The sequence below is a fragment of the Mercenaria mercenaria genome, chromosome 5 (genome assembly GCF_021730395.1).
Source record: "Mercenaria mercenaria strain notata chromosome 5, MADL_Memer_1, whole genome shotgun sequence".
Lineage (NCBI taxonomy): Eukaryota > Metazoa > Mollusca > Bivalvia > Venerida > Veneridae > Mercenaria > Mercenaria mercenaria.
In genome coordinates, this window is record NC_069365.1 from 33,498,690 (window position 1) to 33,519,644 (window position 20,955).

Below are 20,955 nucleotides of genomic sequence, written 5' to 3' on the forward strand. Positions count from 1 at the left end.
AGTTTGACAACACTAAGCTCAAATTCCATCCCTTCAACAATGTAAAACTATTTAACTTGATCTGACAGATGAAATATAACAATGATCTTTATCAAAGATTGTCCCTCCTTTAAATATAGAAAATCCTCACCATCAACAGTTTCTTCACCTTTCTTTTATTTATCAAGGAAGGAGAAGTATGTCATAAGACCAGTTGAACAAACTTTATGTTGCCTGTAGGAATGGACGAACATATTTAATATTAAATAAAGGCCTGTATAACAGACTGAAATGTCAAAAAACCTATATCTTAAATTATGTGAATGACCTGTAGCTAAAATGTGGGATACTACAGGGCATACAAATAATCAAACACAGTCGAACTCCTATTCATTGGAAGCTAATCTAAAAAGCAAACAAGTAATATAACCATTACAAAATGGTTGAATTTGTCCGACTACAATATACTTATCCATTACAGCTGCTCCTTAATTAAATAAGCCATGTACCGATACTTTTAATAACATAAAAATTCATAAATTTGCAATAATTTTTCCCTCAGTTTTTGTAATGTGGGCTTTATGTGCGAGGTCAGAATAAAAATAAACATGAATCAACATAAAGAAAGAGCAAGAAAAACGGAGGATAGAAATGACCAATTTAACATAACATCCCATAATACTCATCCTTGCCTTTAAAACTGTCATTTAAAAAATTCTGCCATACATCACAAATAACACAGTTCGAGCAGCTGTCGCTTATTTTTTAGCATAAAAAATCTTTTGTTTAATATATATGGAGTATCTTTAAAGACTTTTGTGTGACCATAGTGTGTGTGTGTGGTGGGTGTGGGGAGGGGGTGGTAGCAGTCATGTTCCTTTTTTTTGATGAAAACCAGTTTCAAGAAAATGTCAATAGGGATGCACCTAAACTTTGAGTAAGTGTTTCAAACACTAAAATTTTGATTTAACCGCCATTAAAGGTCAATCTAGGCACAACAGCCGAAGACAGAAATGTTAATGTGATGGATCACCAAACCATTAATAGGTAGAGCAAGAAAAAAATGAAAAACTTTTCTATTTCTGAATTAAAACAATGGGCACACACTAATGTTTACAAATAAAAGTGTGTAGAAAAGTTCAGTGACCAGGAATGAAAAAGCTCTCAAGTCAGGGTCTGTTAACTCTCCTGACCATTTGTACATTAAACCTTAGCCGAGGTCAGTGCTCTACAATACAAATTCATTATTTAAACAGACTGACAGGCCTTAAACAAAACAGTTGCAGGTTCTAGGGCACTTAAGTACTCTTTTTTTTTTTTCAAGGCTTGCTACAGTAGTTTTAGTTTAAATTTTCAAGCTATAAAAAATGACAAGTTAATTTTTACCGCCACATTCTGTAGATATTAGGACAAAGACAGAATGTAGGCTATATCCCAGGTCAAAAACCAAAATGAAGGACGGCTTCATAAAATCAAATAAAGAACAGATGGCAAGCTTGTTTCTTCATCTTTGTTTTCATTTATTCATGGCACAGCTTCTTTGTTAGCAATATTAAATTGATTTTCAGACAGCCGACAATAACATCTTAGTCATTCTTATTTTTAGATTTTACAGTGTAGAAATAGCAGAACAAAGAGCTTTTAAGAATGACAATGAATGATTTTAACTTCTACTGTTCTTACTTCTGTCAACATGGATTTAATATAATCAATTTGAAATGTTTCTGGGCAGTTTATCTCAGCAACTGTCCCCTAATCAATTCTACATTTTTTTTGCTCAAAGGTTTTTGATACAGTAGCTGTCCATTCCAATTCACTGTCTTGACTAATGCATTTACTGAAATGATGTCAGTATAAATCATTACCCTTTTATTAATATAGCTTTAAAATTCAGAGATAGAAAAGCTGTCAAAAGATGTTCTGGTCTAAAAAGCAGACCTATGTCTAAATGAAACACTCAACACAATTAGACAATGACCTTGACACCTACAGCATCAACATGCTGAATAAGCAGACAGTTATCTGCAAGACAATTTTGTGCAACGAAACATTCTAGAATTGAAATGCATGTGTACAAAACCAATGATAAAGCCAGCTGGTGTTCATTGAAAGAAAAGTTCTATTCTGAAGAAATAATTGTAAACACATGCAATCTTGACACAAAATATCCCTGAAGTATACAGGCAGTGCATCATGGCTTATGTATGTTGACATTATGTGCATGCAAACCAAGCAAATCAGACAGAAATGATGACTAGTCAGACACTGGTAGAGTAAACAAAGTTAAAATCATCTTTAATATTGTAATACTGGAGGAATTCTCCATTTTTCTCATAAATGCATTAAAACGGCTTTGGGCTGTATAACTTCAGTAGTCTAACCACCTTCAATATAAACTTTTTCCAAGATCCAAGACATTCCTTTTTTGGACATGATATAGATAATATTAATCCATTTTAGAATCTAAAGAGAACTGTCGCATGAAATTCTGAACCAATGAGAAATTGAGATGCTACACCTACGCTATTCAATTAATATACAAAGTAAAATAGTGTGTACAAGGTGTGACATAGTTTACAACTATTGAGGATTGACTTCTTTCTCAAAGGTAAACAATTTAGGTCAATGGGTAGAAGAAATCTGTATAACTGTAAGTCTGGCAAAACAGGTTTTACCCTTAATGAACTGTTTTTTGATTTAAATAAAAATTGACCTTAACTTGCACCTCCTTCAAATGTATTCAGTTTATGTACGACAATGTACAGTATCTGTTGTTAAAAGGCAATTTCTAGAAGGAATTGACAATGTCTATATGCAGCAAATGATTGATCTTACTTCCAATGCATAATGTTCCCTTTTCACATTTGTTTACAAAAAGATTCAATAAACAAACGGGTTTGATGGGAGAAAAATTTCCCCTTTCTAGCAGCACTACATTAAAAGCTAAGAATAAAATGAGTTTTTTTCTGGTAAGACTTGGAAACATTTTGTAGTCGACATCTGGAGGCCTCTGTCACTGAACCATGAACACAGCTGCCTAAAGAATTAAACAACAAGTCTGGAGATAGGCGAGAGATTGATACAGTTTTACATGTACATCCTGTAAATGATTAATGTAGAGATATAGTCATTCTTTCTAACCACAATTATTCTGTTTCTGTATCCAAAACATTGCTTTGTCTACACTGAAAGTGACAATTTATGCTAATAGTCTCTATACACATGCTTTTTTAACCAAACAAAGCAATGCAAATGGCATACTAATTGGTATACGGATGTCAAGTAGCACTTCCACAAACTTTATGTTTCAGACAATTTTGTATCAATAATTAAAGACTAAGAACTCTGCAATTTCTCAAAACACTTGCATTGCATAATTGAAGAAATGATAGACTTTGTTGAAAAAATAGTAACGACGCCGACATGTGCCTACCTCAAAATTATAAAACGGTTAATGAACCGTTCAAAACCAATACTTCACAACCGGAAAAAAAATGTTTTTTATTTCCATTCCAGATTGCTGGTATCATAAAGCAGATATAAATAATGTACCAATACAAAATGGCAGCACAAGCTGGCATCAGAACTACTTGTGACTAAAGGCATACATGATCGACATAACAAATTGTTGAATTTTACTTTTCTCTTGTCTATCAATACGTGAAAATGAGATCATATGTGCCAAATAGTCCATCTTGCTTTCAATGTGAATTATCACTAGTCAAGTTCATGTTTTCGCTAGTGCTGTTCAAATATAGTGCTGTTCAAAAATAATGAGATTTCAAAGAAAAACACTCTCCCAAATTCAAAAACATAAAATCTTGTTCAAGATCCTAAAGCATAGAAAACTTCTATGCAGAGTAACTCAAAATATTGTTTTTCACAAATTCAATGTAGTGTTTTTTCACAATATCAGGGAAAACGATGCTAAAACTTTCATTTTAAAAGAATCATGTCCATTTTTCACAAAACAAAAAAGACAAGCACCTCTTCACAATTTGAGAAAAAGCCCTGAAACAAGTCTTTTTTGTTCAATTTTTGTCAAAGAGCAAAGCATATAATTAACAGATGAAATCAATTAGTTCTCACAAACAAGAAAATTGCAGTCTCATGCTGGATGAAAGGGGCAGATTTCAAACAAGTTAAAAATTAACGAATGTCATGCATCTTGCAAACAGCTTTTTCTACTAATGAAATAATTCAAATTGGAAATCCAAATTTTAGAAAGCACTTTCAATCTTAGTTTCTTCATGTGTGCTGAAATAATCTATTATATATGTACCAGTAGCATGTATTTGTCTGTTTAAAATGACCTCAAGAGACTTTGTTGGTTCAGACTTGCTCTGTTTTAAGCTTTATCAAGAAGTAAAATCTTGAAATCACTGATCTAATCTCAAAATCAACGGTTTTACACAAAAAAGACCCTGAAACAAGATACAGTTTGTGCAATGCGGCTGAGAGCATTTAACTCGTTATACCCATTTGACTTCATAATCACCAACATTATCTCATTAAAAAGACTACCTTAGATCAATATAATACCTACAACAATGCCAGATTGTTTATCACTTTAGTTTCAACGATAATTTGAGCTAAGATTAACACATTGTTTACTGTTGATGACTCACTTCTTATAATATGCTGTAACATCAGATTAACAATGCCCTGAGACATTATGCTTTATTCTAAGAAAGGTCCAAAAAATCATTTGATGCTTTTCAATTAATTTAAACTTGGACTAGATGAATTCATAATTTGCAAGCCCTAGATATGGTATGTCAAGCCAATTTATCACACTACCTCCTGCAGAAGGGCCAGCTAGTTATGTTTACTAATTGCACTTTATTAGAACAGATTTCAAAAATAAAGCACTCATATATGCCTCTATATCACTCACTACAATCAGGGCTTTTCATCCTTACATAACAGAGGCCGATAATCGGCCACTTTCCAATTGAAAATAAGGTCAATTTTTCCCAGCTGTGGCAGAGGAAAATTCTTCCCAATTTTTTTTTTTTTTGCAATTATATTTCACAAATAGGAAGCAATGAGCTCATTTATGATTAGGAAAACCACCAAATTGTGTCCTCTGTTACATACCTCTTTTGCAGAAGGAAAAAAGACCCTGTTTCAATAAAATGCTCTTTTCCCAAAATGAGCAATTATCGCGTATGAAATTCCCAATTTGAAAGGCCAAGGCCTCTTCCCAATTTCCTGATGAAAAGCCCTGACAATGGCACAGCCTATCCTGGTAAACAACACAAGGAACATGCAGCCATATTTGCTTGAACAGTTTGATTAAAGTTGTCTTTCTTTGGATAGCAAGCAGATACAATGTATATATATCTTTTATTTATGATTTCAGACTGCAAAGAGCTATATTTACATTTAAATTCCATTCTGTTACTTTGTAATCGCTGATTTTTCATGGAGTACCGAAGTCTAGTTTCGTCGGTTTTCCCACACGTCAAAAAAAAAAATCCTGGAAGAAAACAATTAACAATGGCAAATGCAAGCAGTAGTTCCAAGGATGGGAAGACAACTTTACCGTAAATTGTTTATTTTGGTTTACTTAGTGTTAATTTTGTAAATCGCTTCTGTCTCAGTTTCTTACGGCAAGACATTGACTGGGTTTACAACCAAAAATAGATCAGTGCTCCAGCTAGCTATTTACAGCAGGGCACATCGCCCGTTCAGAAATTCGTTCCGCCCTGTTGCCCCGCCAGGCACCCTGCCCGTTTTACAACCATTCATTTCTTTTTTTTTAGCCAAACTTCCCTTTTTTGCCTCAGTGATTATAATACACTGCTTTATTGCCCCCTTTTTATCGAGTGATACACGCCGGGGGGGGGGGGGGGGGGGGGGGGGCATAGACATAATTAGCAAACAATTAAACAATTACCTGCTGTAATCGTGCCCGAGGCAGACCATGATATTTTAGACTGCTCCACTAGCATTACATTCATTGAACCTTAGTGTTAAAACAGTTTGCAAACCAGTCTGAAATCGTTATCATTTCGCGCCACCTGTCAAAGTGTACTTTCGTTTTCGGTAATATAGTCGTAAATACCCCTTTATACACAACTGAAACTTAAGTCCAGACAACAGACATTTATATGTAATTAATAAAAATCGATCACAATCAAATTTAAATAGGAAAATATTTTGATTTTATCGTTTTACAAGTTTTTGAAATCGAAAGTAAGTTGTCGTCTGCTATGTGAAACTGACGATTTTTCATGAAGATTTCTTTGAAATTATTTTACTAAGATGTAATGACAGGGTACACTTTAATGTCAGATACTGTGAAATGCTGTTAAACTGTCCTTTGCATCATAATATTTTTTCAAAAATATTGTTTAAACTGGACATTCGACGACTTTTAGAAAAAAGTGTAACCATATCCAGATATAAAATTTTGGATACCCGGGTTATGTCTATTACAAGTGCTAAACTTGCTTTTAGACTGTTTAAGTTAAAAACTTTGCCCGATTTCATTTATTTAAGTGGAAGTTTAAACTTTATTTTCTGTATATAATATGTTACAGGTATAAATTTATAAATATCAAGTAGCCTACATGGAGAAGATGTGTACTGAAATTGTAACAAGTAAAATAAACCTAAACACATAGATATTGTTATTCAGTATGCAATTACAAAGAAATGTTACAAGTTGAAAATCAATGCCAAGTAAAATACAAACAGCAGAATTTTTAGTTAATAAATAGGTGCATTAGAGATGACAGACATAGCCTATTAAAAGACCATACCTAAAGTGTGCCAAAAAACATGCCTAAATTATGCCAAATTCCATGCCTAAAGTATGTTAAAATGCACTGTATGCATGGACCAGTTATATTTTTTCCCCGGGGGAGCACGGTCCCGGACCGACCACCACCCCAGAAGTGCCCTTTTCAGTGCCAGCACCCTGCCCTTTTTTAATCCTAGCTGGCGCACTGTTAAGATGTATGTGCATGCTCCGAGGTTAATAGTTCTATTTTTACAAGAGATCACAGAGTGATCTTGGCGCCCACCAAGTGCCATTTTTGAGTGTTCCAAATTTCAAGACTTACTGACTAGCTCAAGGTCAAATTTCATTTCCGTACACAACACTGTGCATGTGGTCCAAACTCGAAAGCTGTAGCTCGAGAAATGTGAAAGTAGGTCACTAGATCAATCTTAAGGTCAAAGTTTAATTCGGTACACAAAACTATGCAAGTGGTCCGAATCTGAAGGCTTAGCTTGAGAAATGTGTAAGTAGGTCACTAGGTCAAAATCAAGGGTCAAATTTCACTTCAGAACACAAATCTATGCATGTGGTCCAAATCTGAAGCCTGTACCTTCAAAAATGTGAAAGTAGGTCACTAGATCAATGTCAAGGTCAAAGTTTGTTTCGGTACACAATCCTATGCAAGTGGTCTAAATTTGAGGCCTGTAGCTACAGAAATGTGAAAGTAGGTCACTAGGTCAATCTTAAGGTCAAAGTTCATTTCCGTACACAAAAATATGCATGTGGTCCAAATTTGAAGGCTGAAGCTTGAGAAATGTGAAAGTAGGTCACTAGGTCAAAATCAAGGTCAAGTTTTATTTCAGAATACAGAACTATGCATGTGGTCCAAATTTGAAGCTTGTACCTTCAAAAATGTGAAAGTAGGTCACTAGGTCAATGTAAAGGTCAAAGTTTGTTTCGGTACATAAAACCATGCATGTGGTCCAAATTTGAAGGCTGTAGCTTGAGAAATGAGAAAGTAGGTCACTGGGTCAAAATCAAGGTCAAATTTAATTTCGGAACACAAAACTATGCATGTGGTCCAAATCTGAAGACTGTACCTTCAAAAATGTGAAAGTAGGTCACTAGGTCAAAATCAATGTCAAATTTCATTTTGAAACACGGAACTATGCATATGGTCCAAATTTGATACCTGTACCTTCAAAAATGTGAAAGTAGGTCACTAGGTCAAAATCAAGGTCAAAGTTTTTTCAAGCGCACAAAACTATGCATGTGGTCCAAATTTGAAGGTTGTAGCTACAGAAATGTGAAAGTAGGTCACTAGGTCAAAATCAAGGTCAACTCATGTCAAGGTTCATCTTGCCACTCAAAAATATACATGTGGTCCAAATTTGAATGTTGTAGTTATTGACAAGAAGATTTTAAAAGCTTTTCCCTATATAAGTCTAAATGAACCATGTGACCCACGGGGCGGGGCCATATTTGACCCTAGGGGGATAATTTGAACAAACTTGGTAGAGAACCACTAGATGATGCTACATTACAAGTATCAAAGCCCTAGGCTTTGTGGTTTGGACAAGAAGATTTTCAAAGTTTTTCCCTATATAAGTCTATGTAAACCATATGACCCCCAGGGTGGGGCCATATTTGACCCTAGGGGTATAATTTGAACGATCTTAGTTGAAGACCACTAGATGATGTCACATACAAAATATCAAAGCCCTAGGCCCTGTGGTTTTGGACAAGAGGTTTTTCAAAGTTTTTCCCTATATAAGTCTATATAAACCATGTGACCCCCAGGGCGGGGCCATATTTGACCCCAGAGAAATAATTTGAATCATCTTGGTAGAGGACCACTAGATAATGCTTCATACCAAATATCAAAGCCCTAGGCTCTGTGGTTTTGGACAAGAAGGTTTTCAAAGTTTTTCCCTATATAAATCTATGTAAATTATAGAAATAAACAAAGGGCCATAACTCACTCATAAATTGTTGAACCAGTCTGATTTTCCGGGGGACACAACTAGGGTACCAATACATCATTCTGACAAAGTTTGGTCAAAATCCCCCCAGTAGTTTCTGAGGAGATGCGATAACGAGAAATTGTTAACGGACGGACGGACGGACGGACGGAATGACGGACGGACGGACCACGGACGCAGAGTGATTTTAATAGCCCACCATCTGATGATGGTGGGCTAAAAATTGCTAAAGTGTTGTGAAATACAGATGGTATTTCCATTTGAAATCTTTGAAAGAATGCCGATTTTAACAGTTTTCAATGCTTCATTATTAAAAACAAAATGTTTTATTCAATACAAATAAAAAGTTCTTTTTCTAAAACGAAATTTAATTGTTGTATGGTCACTGGAAAGTAGCTTTGAAAGCCACCCAAGAAACAACTACGTTAAATCATTTTGAAATGGCATGACTTTTGTGGTTTCAGGAGATTTTCAAACTTTACGCTATAGATCAGATGAAAAATGTTTGACTTAGAGAGCGGACAAGAGTTTGTTTGTTTTGGGTTTAACGCCATTTTTCAACAGTATTTCAGTCATGTAACGGCAGGCAGTTAACCTAACCAGTGTTCCTGGATTCTGTACCAGTACAAACCTGTTCTCCACAAGTCCATGTTGTACCACAGAAAATTGGTCTCGGTTTTTCCATACGGCCAATAATAAAAAAGTTACTAAATAAGCTATTTATAGTAAGGTGTAAAAAAAAAATATGTATGTTTCCGGTGACCCGACCGACCCTAATTTTAGCCCCCGACCCTAAACTTTTTTTCGGACGAAAATTTGCAGGTACGAAAAAAATTATATGCTCTCATTTAGGAACATCGGATCGATGTACATTCACCGGGCTTTTTGAACAAGTCCACCCGCCGACAGGCAGTTTCTTGTGAAGTATCTGACATTTCTATATTCACCTCCATCGTACATTGACGAGTTAAATTCTGGATAGGACGAGTCAAAGAATATTTATTTTTATAGCTCTTTGGACGAGTGGACTTCTCTGTATACTCGACCGATCGGGCGATTGGTTTTTACGTCGTAACTTTACCAAATTCAGAAATTATATCACGAAAAAATACCTGGATTGACTGGAATTAACCTGCGAATCATAAGGATATCAAAACGTCATGCCGGTAATTTTCCATTCCACGAGCACGTGCGACCTATCGTAATATCTAATCTCGCCGTTACTTTTGTTTAACTAACACGAACACAAAAAACGCGCGTAGTGCATTCATTTTTTAATATAATCGCTTCAAATTTTCAACACCGCTTAAGAAGTAATACAGTTTAAATTCTATAATAATTTTGATAAGACACTGACAAAAATGTAGGCAAAATTCTATAAAAACGGCCGAATTTTCATGTAATCACTTGTAACATTTCAAACAGCGCGATCTTAATTACTTATTTCTTTCTTAAAGTAAATAAATGATACATAATATGGTCATAAAATTCAGACTTTTGAACAGAAAGTATAAAAAACAGAATTAAAAAATCTTAAATAATGAAAAAGCGGCAGCAATTTAAATACATGGAGTAAAACGATTTTTCGCAAACAGATTTCTGTTAGCGCGGCAGAAATGGTTATGTGACCTCGTGAATGTAAATAGAAATGTGGCTTTAGAATAACGCAGTATGATGTTGCGGTTTTTAATTAAGTTTTAAATGAATCTTTTCGTACAAGTATTATTTTTGACACGACACTTTGTAAGATATTCTTCTCTAACAATAATGTAACAATAATGTAAATTCTTTGAGGGCAAACAGGTCACAGAGGTCATTCGTGATGTTGTACATTCGCTTTTAAAAAATAAAGAAGAAACTTATATTGATTTCTTCTCAACAATTTAAAGAAGCGAGGCGGTACCATCAAACAGTGATGTTTCACATGGCGCGAAAACATGACGTAATACCATGACAATCTCGGGCAACTATACCGCTTTGATCTGCTCTTCAGATGCCGTGATACCGACACACTTCTGTTAGGTCTTTGGAAGGTGTTAATTAATGATGAAAACAAGGCCAATTACTTAGCTTATAAACTGAATAATTTCCGATAATTGTTTTTTTTTTTCGCTTTCACAAAGGGTGTGTGGATGATGATAATTATGTCAATATTTTGGGGACACTTTTCAAAATAATTATTTTCGGGAAATAAGTCTTGAGAAAATGAAAATAACTAAATATTTTATGCTGTCCTAATAGTTTAGGAAAATACGGGAGGGATAGACTTTAATTATTATTGCTATCGCTGCAGTTATTTTGGAGAGCAACTGGCTGGTGCTGCTGACACAAATACAGGAAAGAAAAATAAGAATGTCTGCTGTAAAAAGGAAGTTTAAGAAGAACAAATATGCCACCTTAAAAAGGAAATGTAGGGTACAAGAGAATAGTATTTGTCTACTGAGTGTTACATTTGAAATTTACTAATTGTATAATACTCCTTTCATAAAAGTGACAATATTAAACATGTCAATTATAATGGCAAGTGACTGTTCACTAAGGGCAAGCAGATTTTAGTGGTTAGAAGTCATACAGGGCAGATGGTGTGGAAAAAAATTACACCCCTGCCTTGACATAAAAAATCATGAGTTTAAGCTAGGCTTGAACCAATGGAAACCCAAAGGTGCATTTGTTGAAATATTCTGACGGCATGTACTTAAAAATTTGACTAAAAGCCAAAGGGTATATAAAAAGCAGTGTATTTAAAGTGTATAGCATCTACCATCTAGTAAAGACATAATTATATGTATTGATAAGACAATAGGCAAAAGCAAAGACAAGAGAATTCCACTACTGTAAAGATGTGTATTCTAAAAAAAAAAAAAAAAAAAAAAGAAAAAATCGACCTACCTACCCTATTTTTTTCTGGCATGTCACAGGAAACATACATATTTTTTTTTTGGCCTAACATAAAAGGGAAGTAATTAAAAAAAAATTATTGCAAGTGAACGAAAGGATCTGCCAAATAAAAACAAGAGCACTGCAATGCAAAGCAAATGCAGAGCAATATATGCACAAAACAGTCATATGACCTTTGACCCCTAAGTGTGACCTTGACCTTGAAGTCAGCCATCCGAAACATGCGCTCCGCACATCATTTCGATGAGGTGAACATTTGTGTCAGGTTTCTTTGAAATCCCTTGCATCAAGTTTTGCGGTCGCTTACTTGCGCAATTTGAGTCAGAATAAAAAAAAATGCGAGTAGAAAATCATGGCACTCGAATATTTTCGCGATCACATTCAAAAATTGGGGAATTCGCTCAAACTGTCCTTTTCTCTTAAGAGACGCTTGTTGCTTTATACAAAAGTAATTATCGGATATATCTAAGTAAGCGTCTATGCAATATTTGTTTTCATTTTGGTCTGTAATTTGCAAACTTCTGCCGAAATGGAGAGAAAAATAACATGTTTCTTGGTGCAAAAAGGCTCGCGGAGACCGAAAATGCTAGCAACACTAGGGGCAGTGACTTGAGAAAAACTTAAAACTTCAACGTCCAGCCAAAAGTCCAAAGAATCATTGAGTACTTTGGTTTGTATCGTACTTTCAAAACCAGAAAGTCCCCAGCATGTCGGACCTTGAACTTTTATATGAAACCAAACAACTTAATAAATTCAGCACTTAAACAGCTTTTAAATAATTTCTAGTGGAACCCATCATTTTGCTAGTGGAAAAAAATGGCACTGGGAAGAAAAGTAAAATTCGATCCCTGAAATCCTTCAAGTGGAAGGGAAATTGCTAACCAACAGACAGACAGATGGACACCGAGGCGATAATATAACACGTCCCTTAGAACGTATAAAAAGCAATCGAGATCTTGTTGTGATACAAGTTGTGTGCAAGTTTGGTTAAAATCAAATCATAAATAAAGCTGCTATTGTGCAGACATGGTCAAAATAGCTAATTTTGGCCCTTTCAGGGGCCATACAGGGGTTCCATTTGACCCGGGACCCCGGGTCCGGACCCGGGAGATTTTCAAAAGACGCTCAAAGGACCCGGCAGAATACTTGCCTGTGCGTCCTTCGGGACCCGGGGGCATTTTCCTTTGATAATCCTTTCTCTTATCATTAATTTCCTTCAGTAAAACTATTTCCACGATAGACACGTGTATTCAAAATAAACACTCGCGGTCATGCTCTCCTGCCTTTGATCTCTGCTAAATCCCGCCCTTTCTCCTGTAGACATGCCTCGCTGATTTTTTATCAGCAAGTTACGTCACGGCGAGTGCACATAGGTAACAAGAAATCAATGAAGTGTTGAAATTAATTGATAAAGCGAATCCTGTGTACTGTCAAAAAAGGCACCAATTATTAAATTATCGTAAGCAGCTAATTACCGAGCATGTGAAAAGTGCCCTGCAAGATTTTTTCATGCCAGCTTTAAATTAGATCATTGTTTAGTGATCATATCGTAAATTCAACAAGAAACTTCACAAATTTTGATGAATTTCGAAAGCAAAAATAAGTTTAGAATGTCCGTTCACGGGTCTAATTACACCCGATGTCAAATGCATATTTCCAAAATTCCTAAAAAAAACCTGACTTTCAATGCAGTTTTTTATGATAAGTAGCATCATTATTTGAGGAACTATCGCTGATTTAGCTTAGTTTGCCAAATAAACTGAGCAAAAACTACTTTCCGATGACATTCTGAAAGTGTAACAGTATTCGGATAGTACATTTTGGATACATTTTTCTAGAGTGTTATAGCACTGTTCTGTTATTAAAAAAAAAAAATGAAGATAAACCTAATTAAAATAACATGAAATGTTATAGTAAATTATATTGACGTGTTGGGACAGGACTCCTGTATTTTGGAAAAGGACCCTTCAAAATTTGGGCCCAAGGGTCCTGGGACTCTTGGGTTTTCGGGTCTAGTGGAACCCCTGGCCATAACTCTGGAACCCATTAAGGGATCTGGCCAGTTCAAGAAAGGAACCAAGATCTTATGGTGACACAAGTTTTGTGCAAGTTTGATAAAATTCAAATCATAAATGAAGCTGCTATTGTGCAGACAAGGTCAAAATAGCTAATTCTGGCCCTTTCTGGGGCCATAACTCTGGAACCCATAATGGAATCTGACCAGTTCAAGAAAGGAACCAAGATCTTGTGGTGATACAAGTTGTGTGCAAGTTTGGTTAAAATCAAGTCATAAATGAAGCTGCTATTGTGCAGACAAGGTCAAAATAGCTAATTCTGGCCCTTTAAGGGGCCATAACTCTGAAACTCATTATAGGACACCGAGGCGATAATATAATACGTCCCTTAGAATGTATAAAAAGCAATCGAGATCTTGTGATACAAGTTGTGTGCAAGTTTGGTTAAAATCAAATCATAAATAAAGCTGCTATTGTGCAGACATGGTCAAAATAGCTAATTTTGGCCCTTTCAGGGGCCATAACTCTGGAACCCATTAAGGGATCTGGCCAGTTCAAGAAAGGAACCGAGATCTTATGGTGACACAAGTTTTGTGCAAGTTTGATTAAATTCAAATCATAAATAAAGCTGCTATTGTGCAGACAAGGTCAAAATAGCTAACTCTGGCCCTTTCAGGGGCCATCACTCTGGAACCCATAACAGGATCTGGCCAGTCAGGGGTCAAATTTAGCAACATTTTCAACAAGCTTAAAGTAGCTAGTGCCCTTTTTGTTCACTAGCTAAAATGAAAAGATACCGGCTAATGTTAAACAATAATATTTAAGTACTTTATTAATGTTTTACTGGCCAAAACCTACTGATTAATCTCTGTAAGTAGCCAGTCACAAAAAAAAAGATTCTATTAGCTTAAAATAGCTAGTGCCATTTTTATCCACTTAAAAGCTAAAGTCAAATCCTTCCATGTCAACTTGATGCAAGCTGCAATCATGCATTATATTAGAGTTTTGTTGAACAATGAAATATCATTTATAAACATAAATGATAACATTCCTTTCATGCAGAAAAATGTATACCCGCAGAACAAACTTTATTCAAGCTTTGAAGACATTTGCTTGGTATATTATCGACTAGCTGAAATAAGCTTGTACATTGCAAGCCCACTAGCTATTCTCAAATTCCACTAGCATTTAGCTTGTATGCTTGTCTAAATTTGAATCCTGTTAGAAAGTTCATACCTTGACAATAGTTCAACTAATGTGACACGATCCTAGGAAATACCGAGTTATTTTTCTTATGGGCAATATCATACCATGTCAAACACTCTAAAGACCAAAATAGTGGAGGAAATTTCCAATGAAATTGTCCATGTTGCCGATTTGGGTTTAAATGCAGATTTTGTTTCTAATATGAGATAAACTTACATATATCAAATGAGGATTTAATTCCCCATTGATTTATGTAAAAATTACCAAATAATTTCCAAAATTACAAATTTTCTGGTACTTTAAACCTACGTATGTACTATACACAATTAATGTTTACCATGTCTACACAGCAATATGCGCAAGCGATAAAACCAATAACTTTCCATGACCGTCACTGTGTACTTGAGGTGCGCGGTACTACCGGTATACCGGTAACCGTGGTACCATCTTCCCGTGGTACGATACCGCAGTACCATCGGGGAATACCGGTATTTAATCAACATTATCCCTACTTCTGTTTATTTTTAATTTACATTGTCTATGTAGCCTTTCGTAACAGCAATTGACACCATGCATGATTTTCCGATTTATATCTCTGGAATTCCCATGCTACTATTATTAGTTTCCAAAAATAACCACCCAATGGTGCAATGAATATGTATGATCGACCGCGTGATCCCCAATCAAAACCTTCGAAAACTTCCAGATTATTCCGTATGGACGGATGACGTCATGGGCGCACTTGTTTTTACTTTGAGTCTGGTAAATTCGGCGAGTCCCAACTTCTTGTTTAAATGATGATCCTAGTAGTTTAAAATATCCTGGTATGTATTTGCATGTATTAAAAAAGAAATAAATAGTATGGAAAATGTTGAGTCGAAATTTATTATTTTCTGTTTGAAAACGATTTGATGAAGCCTTCATACTATTTGTAAACGTTACTGGTTTATCAAACGGGTGCACGAATCGAACTTCAAACAAGCGCGACCTATATACATGTGAGGGAGACAATCAAAATCCCCTTGATCAAAATCCCCTACACTGAAAAATGACAGGGTGTTACAAAATCCCCTTCATACTTTTGCAGGGGGTATCATAATCCCCTCTGTGATATTTACTTATTTCATCAAGTTCAAATACAACTATATACAATTTAAAAGTCTATTGCATAAAGGCTTAAAGCACGTAAATATAATGTCTTTAGCAAATGTAATATAATTTGGAGCACTGATATCTATATATCTGTAATGAAAATCACAGAGGGGTTTATGATACCCACTGCAAAAGTATGAAGGGGATTTTGTAACACCCAGTCATTTTTCAGTGGAGGGGATTTTGATATACACTCTACATGTGACCCAGTGCTTCCCTAGAGACAATATGGCGTCTTCCGAGAAATACACACTGATAAAAAATACTAAGGGTCATTAATCTTGTCATTAGTCAAGTTAATATTCCAGTGTATTTTTTTTTAATTCTAGTCAAGTAACTAGTCTTCGTTGCTCATAATAAATTAAGTATTTCTGAGAGTTTTTCAATATTTTAATGACCACTACCATAGCTGTAAGTCTTACGATAAATATGGTGGTATACCGTGGTATATACCGCGGTAATTAGGAAAAAACCGTGGTATACCGCGGTATTTTTTTCAAGGCGGTACCCAGCCCTACTGTGTACTGTGATTTATCCTCCATTATTTTGGTCCAGTTTGATCATTGCCTAGTCTTACACATTTAGCTCATCGGGATGACTTATTTTATGATCTGGTATTTTTTAGTTGTCATCCCTTTAAGCCTTACCCGTATCTGCATTTTACTGTTAGGAAAACGAAGACATTAAAAACTCCAAAAAAGTCATAATATACTGGTCAGACTTACTTGCTCTCATAAATTAGACATGAATATTCATGCAGAAACTTCAGATGAGTTGAATATAACACATAATTAAACTCTACATGAAGTCTAATTGGGAAGGGCTAAAATCTGATATGAAGGCTTTTGGTGCTAGCTTTCTCACCCAAAACCATTCAGACCCTGAAGTAGCGTGGAATTCATTCAAGGACTGCCTTAATGAATCCCAGTCAAAACACACTCCATCCAAAATGTCTAAACCCCGTGCCAACTTGCCACGGTTAACCCCTAGTGCTTCCGTTAATGACGACATGTGAACCTCGATTGGATGTCACCTAACTGATTTAATAAAAGAAAATAAAAGTTGCCTGTTTTCAACAGATTATGTTCTGTACAATACTTCTTATATATTCACATTAGTCTGATATCTGTAATACTCAATTGACCTTAATTTAAGGGGTTATGATCAGATGTCATATCTCCAGAATGAATTCCCCCCCTCCCTTGAAAACGACGCGAAATTCCCCCCTCCAAGGGCCCCGGCCCCAATCCCCCAAAATGTAGAGAGGGCCCTGGTGGAGTTCAACCCGGACAAGTGTGAAGTCCTTAGAATCTTTAGAAAGAAAAATCCTGTGGTCTACCCCTACAAACTTCACAATATAGAGTTAAAAACTTGTGAGGCAGCTAAATACCTTGGCATAACCATTTCCAAAGATCTAAACTGGTCCAAACACATTGACAATATCACTTCCAAAGCAACTTCCACTCTTCGCTTCATACAATGAAATGTCAAAACTGACAATAAAAAGGTAAAAATTGCTGCCTATAACACCTATGTCCGCCCTCAACTTGAGTACTGTTCAAGCGTCTGGCATCCTTGGCAAAAAACCCTTACTAGCAAAGTCGAAAATGTCCAAAGGTCAGCTGCTAGGCATGTCATGTACGACTACAGTTACACCAGTAGTGTTACACAAATGTTAAAAACTTTAGAATGGAATACACTCCAATATAGAAGGTTACATCGTTCATTAGTAATGTTTTATAAAATAAGGACCCAGACAGTTGCAGTCGACCAATCTCATCTTATTCCAATTAGAAATCTAAATTACTTAATCCCCATGTCTCACACTCAGTACTTTTCTAACTCCTACTTCCCAAGGACAATCCGACTCTGGAACTCCCTACCAACTTACGTAAAATCTAGCCCCAGTCTCAGTATCTTTAGAGAGAGACTGGCTGTGTTCAGTATGTAATTCTATTGCCTCTGTCCTATTTTAACTGTAGCATACTGTATTTTTTCGCTTTTATTCTTTTAACATTTTAACATATCATTTCTTTATCAATTTTTCTCTGACAGCGCCGCCCAGTGAGTCGAAAGTCGACGGTTGGGTGAAAGATGTAGAATGATGTAATTTGAAATAAGAGACTTAAATCTTTGAAAATATGAAGTGAAAGGTGTGAGGAGATATCTACCCTGACACTGGTTTCAGTACACACCAGACTGCCGATAACATTAAATTGCAGAAACAAAACACAAAATATACATTAATAAAATGTCAGCAAGGTAAGTTTATGCTTTATTGTCGGCAGTGGCTAGGTAGCCGGTTCCGGCTACCTAGACCAAAGGTCTACGTAGCCGGTTCCGGCTACCTAGACTAAAGGTCTAGGTAGCCGGCTCTATATATATACATATCATATATTAACACGTAAGTCAGGGTAGCCGGCTTTAATAAATTTTGTTATAAAGGATCATTATATTAGTTAAATCAATTACATTTTTTGTGACTTATTATTTACTATTTGTGATTTACCTGTTTATTTCGCCGTATTTATGCACTCGTATCATATCAGCCGATATTTTGTTATGTTATCAACAAATGATCAAAGTGTCGTTATCGTCATCGGCGTGTTTAAATGGCATGTTTATAATTAAAAGTAAAATTTTAAATGAATTTTTGTAGTTTGTTATAAATGTAAAAAAATACACCAGTTTTGATAGATGATTTCAATTGTCGGCGATCCTTTAGAATTATGTCTTTTGATATATACATGTAATTATGTAATTTTACATTTCACATTTATCACGCTACCTTAGAATAAAGAGCTCATATGTTCAAACAAACAATTAGAACCAATAAAGATCATTGAATTGTAGACAAATCGGAGAAGAAATTAGTAAGTAATTAGATAATTAATTAAAGACGCACATAGAAGTGCGAAAGTAATGATCACTTAAAAAAGGCACACGAAATGATCCAATGTCGTTATGTTCAGTAGTCGCATCATTTAATATATATGATGCTCTTTGTTTTGCCTTTTTAAAACTGTTTTGTTTTCTTTTAGGAATGAATCGCTGTATCTCGAATATGTATCGAGTACATTCTAACATAACAAAATGTTCGCTGATATGAGTGCGTAAATACGGCAAAATAAACAGATAAACCACAAACAATTAATAATAAATCAGAAGAAATGTATTTTATTTAACTAATTTAATGATCCTTATAATCCTTTATAGATACAGTTTATTAAAGCCGGCTACCTTTACTTACATGTTCATATATGATATGTATATATAGAGCCGGCTACCTAGACCTTTAGTCTAGGTAGCCGGAACCGGCTACGCAGACTAAAGGTCTAGGTAGCCGGAACCGGCTACCTAGCCACTGCCTTTATTGTCAACATAAATTCATTATCTGAGATGTAATCATAAAAATACTCTGAACATGTACCAGAAAATGTTCCCAACGGATTTCTATTGGGGATTTCCTAACAGAAATATGCAGAATAAGTTTGGACGTGACAGGACTGAGACAGTCAAAAGTTATCACGCTGTCCTGTTACGTCCTATTATTTTGACTAGATCACTGCCCAGCACAAATATTAAACATTCTGACCATTGAATTATTTTGACTAACCTTGACAATTACTATGTTTCATCTCAAAAAACACTCCTTTTAATATGTTGTCTTATATACAATATGCCATCCTGTAAAACACTATTATAATATCCGCAGGTGAATGATGTCCTTTGTCTCAACAAACACTTATGGAACTGGGTACTCTGTGAGTCAGAATGAAACACTCAGATGTGTGAATCATCAAACTAACATAGATTTGTAAAATAACACACTCCTACTTAGATCTACAACAGAATGTAAAATGTAAAAGTTTTATTCCATTTAAATGACAATCTTTTCTAAATTATCAAACTGCCTAACATAAAAATCCTTTCTTCTCTGTAAACAAAGGGACCTCGAAAAATGACATCAACATATTTTAAACCAATCAGAAACAGCGTCGACAATTTGCCCGTGCTTGATCATGTCTGCAAATTTTGACAATTAGACCACGTAAATCAAAACTGCGATGCATCTACAAGTCTTGCATAAAAACTATCACCAGTACATGCAAATAACTGTCTCCAGCATATAAAGCAGATAAGCACATACAAATGTAACATGTAAATATGAGTAATAAACAGAAATTATCGTCAAGTTTTCAACAAAAACATCGCCAGTCACCGATATTTGAATATGAAAGAACGTGCACCGCCAAAATTTTACAGATACCCTTTTAACAGTCAACGATCGTCCTTTCTTACACGCAAATATGAAGCTTGATATAATAATTTAAGCAGACAAATGAACAGCAAGTGTCAATACTTACAAATATAGCAAATATGAGTGAGTAATTTTCCTATGGAAGACATGTGCTAGCGTCCCGCCATGACAAAGAACAGTTTGCCTCGTTTTGAGCATGAATACCTAATTGCATTAATTAGATTCAAAGCGCCACCTATAACGGGCACCTTGCAGTATATGTAAATAACCGCGCCAAAATTTAATTGGGATCAACTTGGGATACACTTGATTAATTTTGAATATATGCGAAGGGACATCAACATTGTAGGTAGACTCTTCCACGCGTAAGCAGGGGCGTAGGGACGATTTGAGCTTTGCAGCGGCGGAGGGGGTGGGTTTCGGAGGTGGTAGCACCATCCCTTCAACGGGGTCCCAGTGGGCCGAAAATATTTTGCATATACTATTAGCTAGAGTAAAGTGGTGTAATCTGGTGACTTCTTGGACTGATCAGTAGCTGTTGAACATACTCGGGTTTTTTTTCTCTAGTTTTCATCCCTATAAAATGTACAGTTTACTGTGTTTAAACACTGTAATGGCGGTACAATGTTTGATACGGACAATGTCTTGCCAGAGTAGAACCAATAGTGTCTAAGTAGGGGATCGAGCACAAGAGCCTGACTTACAGGGATCCGGTTCCAGAAATATTTGACT

The 20,955-nt window shown here is 35.6% G+C and overlaps 1 protein-coding gene across 2 annotated transcripts in view; it reads right to left on the minus strand.

The window, feature by feature from the left end:
- LOC123556813 (B-box type zinc finger protein ncl-1-like) overlaps positions 1-20,441 on the minus strand; it is a 34,711-nt gene extending 14,270 nt beyond the window's left edge. The window contains exon 1 of one of the 2 annotated variants that reach the window (XM_045347808.2): positions 20,330-20,441. Coding sequence is in view for 1 of the 2 variants with exons in the window: in XM_045347807.2 (XP_045203742.1) it covers positions 19,579-19,600 (22 nt within the window). In the remaining variant the exon portion in view is untranslated. Of the gene's footprint in view, positions 1-19,578; positions 19,929-20,329 lie in introns of those variants that run through there. The other variant, XM_045347807.2, reaches the window with a different exon arrangement.
- Between the last annotated feature and the right edge of the window lie 514 nt (positions 20,442-20,955).